At 49.9% G+C, this 3,494-nt stretch overlaps 1 protein-coding gene across 1 annotated transcript; it reads right to left on the reverse strand.

Moving 5' to 3' along the window:
* Positions 1-241: 241 nt before the first annotated feature.
* Positions 242-1,066, reverse strand: LOC125543919 (disease resistance protein Pik-2-like). The gene has a single exon (XM_048707422.1). It carries the CDS (start codon positions 1,064-1,066, stop codon positions 242-244), a length of 825 nt encoding a protein of 274 aa, XP_048563379.1.
* Between the last annotated feature and the right edge of the window lie 2,428 nt (positions 1,067-3,494).

Consider the following 3,494-nt stretch of genomic DNA (forward strand, 5'->3'; position numbering starts at 1 on the left):
GATACCTAATACAGGGGAGTATGAGTATAAATCAATTAGGATATAGATATAATTGCACTATAAAAGAAAAACAATTGTAAAATTCCTATCAGCCTATAAACCATGCAATGGCAAGCACAACTAGAGGTGCAATGGTGTTCATACTGTGCACATCAAAATTACATCCTCGAAACAATTAACTAGAATAATGATATTTGCACATATCGCATATTTCATAGAAAATAATTAGCAATACCATATATTACCTTTTATCTTGTAATAGTTCTCTTAGCTTTCCAATGGATTTCTTTTCATCCCAGCTCTCCAAATCTTTTGTGAATTCATCCTTGCAAGACACCTGTGAAATCAAATCCTTGATGATTTTCTTTGTATATGGCTTTTGTGAGACTGACACAAAAGCATGGCAGTCAAAACGCCCTTGAATCTTGCGATAGACTTCATTCGCCAGTGTTGTCTTTCCCAATCCACCGAACCCAACAATCGAGAACACCCTGTGATGATGATTGCTTTCTTCTCCCAGCATCCACCTGGCAAGCTCGTCTCTTGGACCATCAATGCCAACAAGGTGTGCCTCCTCAACAAAAAGAGCGGCCAACCGGGGATCCACGGTGGCTTGGCCCAGGTTGCTAGAAGCAACATCATCCAGCTTGTAGCTAGTCTTGAGCTCTTTCACTTGCTTGATACGAAGCTGTAGGTCGTCGATTTGGCTGGCAATTCCATGCCGAGCTCCGAGCGTCTTTACACGGCGAGCGGTCTTGCGGAAGAACTCCTTAAAGCCCTCGCCCTCCCCTCCTTTGCCGAGATGGTGAATGAACTTATCGAAAAGATCCTCTGTATCGTAGGCCAACTCCCTCACCAGTGATACCCATTCCTTCACTTGGTCATCAGGGTCTTCCAGCCTTGCGTACTTATTTAGCGCACCATGCATACCTTTAAACTCAGACTGGAGGGAGCGGATCTCTCGGTGAACCCCTTTCAGGTGGCCGCACTCGCCGGCGAGCAAATCAGCGAGCTTCCCCAGCAGAGGGCCTAACGCGCCCAGCGCAGCGGTCACCACAGGCGCCATGGATCCTGGAGCTCTCCTCTCAGCACTCCATCTTTCGCTTGTGCTTCTGTTTGTGTGGCGGGCGCTTGGAATGGGGATGGAACACAACGCACGCAAGTGCGTGATTGGGGAGCCGGGGTGCGTACGAGTCGCAAGCTTTCTTTGACTCACCCGTTGCTGCTGGGAGCTGCAACCGCAGGTGCAATTGTTGCACGACGGCCGGCGGAGGTTGGGACCGACGACAAGGACGGCTGGCAGGGGTGGGGACTGGCGACGAGGACAGCCACTGGAAGGGAGAGGAGGCGTGACGCCGTGCACCTGAGCGGGAGATGCGGTCCTAGCCAGATGAAGAAGAGGCTGCGGGGAGAACCGTTTTTTTTCGCCAGATCCATTGGACCACGCGGCTCATATCCAACGGCTCAGACGCGACCGGTCCAACTATTGGGCCGGCGCCCCAGCGCCTAGCTTTGCCCTTATGGTTACTACTACATCCGTTGCATAACATAAGAGTGTTTTCGACACTAGTGAGTAGTAATTTTTCTTTTGCACACACATCCGGTGGAGCTCGTTGCCGTACTGCTGCTCCTCTGCACTTCGAAGGAGGTAATGGCATGATTTGTCAGATTGTAATGGTCACAAAATTTGATTCCTATCTGCCTGTAATAAAAAGAGCATGCAAAGATTCCAATGGTCGGTCATTATGTTCAGACTAGCTATTTGCCCGTGCGTTGCAACGGAGCCATACATAGCCAGTACTATAACATCAATCACGTATGTCTACAGCCATATCTCAACGTTAACAATTCTATCTAAAAATCATGATTTTTGGTAGGTATTGTTAGTGTTATATTTATTGTAGCCTTTTGGTCTTTTGCATTCTGGCCTTTGGCCTTCCCCTATACATGTATATATAATGGCTTTTAGCCTCTTGGTAATATCAAGTTGCATATTCTTAACATGGTATTAGATCTAGGCCAATTTTTTGCACGCTGCAACTCGTGCTACTGATCCACCCCACGTCGCCGTCATTCTCCGTGGCCGCCGCTGCTTTTTGGCCGCTGGCTCTCTACGGCCGTTACTCTCCTTCCGATCGAGCCGCCTGCTCGTCTCCTCCCGATCGAGCTCCACCGAGTCCTCTGAATCGAATCCCATCTCGCCGGCCTCCTATGGATTGAATTCGATCCAGCCCTCTGGGTCGGACTCCATCGCGACCGGCCTTCTCTGGATCTGATCCCCGCCGGCTTGGCGCCGGCCGCCGGATCTCGCTGCCAGTTGCCGGTCACCGCCGCGTCCATCTGCTGCGGCCGCTGGCTGCGATTGTCGTCGGGACCCCTGTCTGCGCCCGTTCGAGCCGCCTGCTGGCTGATCCGTGCTGCTCTCGGGTGCCAGGCCGTTCTGCGCAACGTGACCCGATCTGGTGGTCGCTGGGGCTGCTATACTGATATCCCCTGCGTGACTGGTGTTTCTCCTTTTTTTTGAGGTGAACTGGTGTTTCTCCTTTTTTTTGAGACAATCTCGCGAAACTTTATTAACCCGTCACAATGTTTACAGGGACGAACTGAAGATCTCCCGGCTGGCCTAACCAAACATGTCGGCCAACCGCGAGGGAGAGAGAATGTTTCGCTAGATTGTGAGCTTCATAGTTTGAGCTCCTATATTCATGACCAAAGTTACAAGTTAAAAAGCTAGAAGAGTGTTCCAATATCTCCCGAAGGACAGCTCCATAAGAAGCTAGCTTGCCTTGATGCATCTCGTCGACAACCACCTTGCAGTCCGAAGCAACCTGAATGTCTCGTGCATTCAGATCATTTGCCAATGAAAGAGCTTCCCTTATGGCTAGGGCTTCCAGCGTTTGAGGCTCTGTGATATGCTTAAACACAATGGCCGAAGCCCCCCAAAAGTTGCCCTGTTGATCCCTACAGATTGCTCCCACTGAGCCATGTTTCCTCCTCACAGCCACTGCTCCATCAACATTGATCTTGACGCAACCTTGGATTGGCGGCACCCACGTTGCACTCCGCATCCGTGGTACTGCATTCGTCTCCCTTTTGTTGACTATCTCCATCTCTGAAAGATACTTATTAATGAAAGCCGCAGTAGCGTGTGGAGATTGAAATATATCCTCATGAATTGCCTTTCTTCTTGCAGCCCAAATTGCCCACATGGTTACGACAACACGGGTGAAATCATGAGCATCTAGCATTTCATGTATAGCAAACAACCAGTCCTTTGCGTCTTCCTCTTGGTGTGTTATGATTTTCTCGACCAACTCCTCGGGTGCGATAGCCCATACGCTTCTTGCGAGAGCACAGGAAAGGAGTGCATGTCTCCATGTATCCCTAGCTCCACACAAGCCGCATGTATCTGTCTCAGCCATATGGCGATGATGAAGCACTTCACCACTGGGCATAGAATGCCTAGCTAGTCTCCACAGGAACATACAAAGTTT

This window comes from Triticum urartu, chromosome 1A (genome assembly GCF_056163025.1).
Source record: "Triticum urartu cultivar PI428250 chromosome 1A, HENAU_Tu73, whole genome shotgun sequence".
In the NCBI taxonomy this organism is placed as follows: Eukaryota; Viridiplantae; Streptophyta; class Magnoliopsida; order Poales; family Poaceae; genus Triticum; species Triticum urartu.

What these genes read in the sequence shown, in the direction of transcription:
- LOC125543919 (XM_048707422.1), bottom strand. Translation starts at nt 1,066, where the DNA reads ATGGCGCCTGTGGTGACCGCTGCGCTGGGCGCGTTAGGCCCTCTGCTG.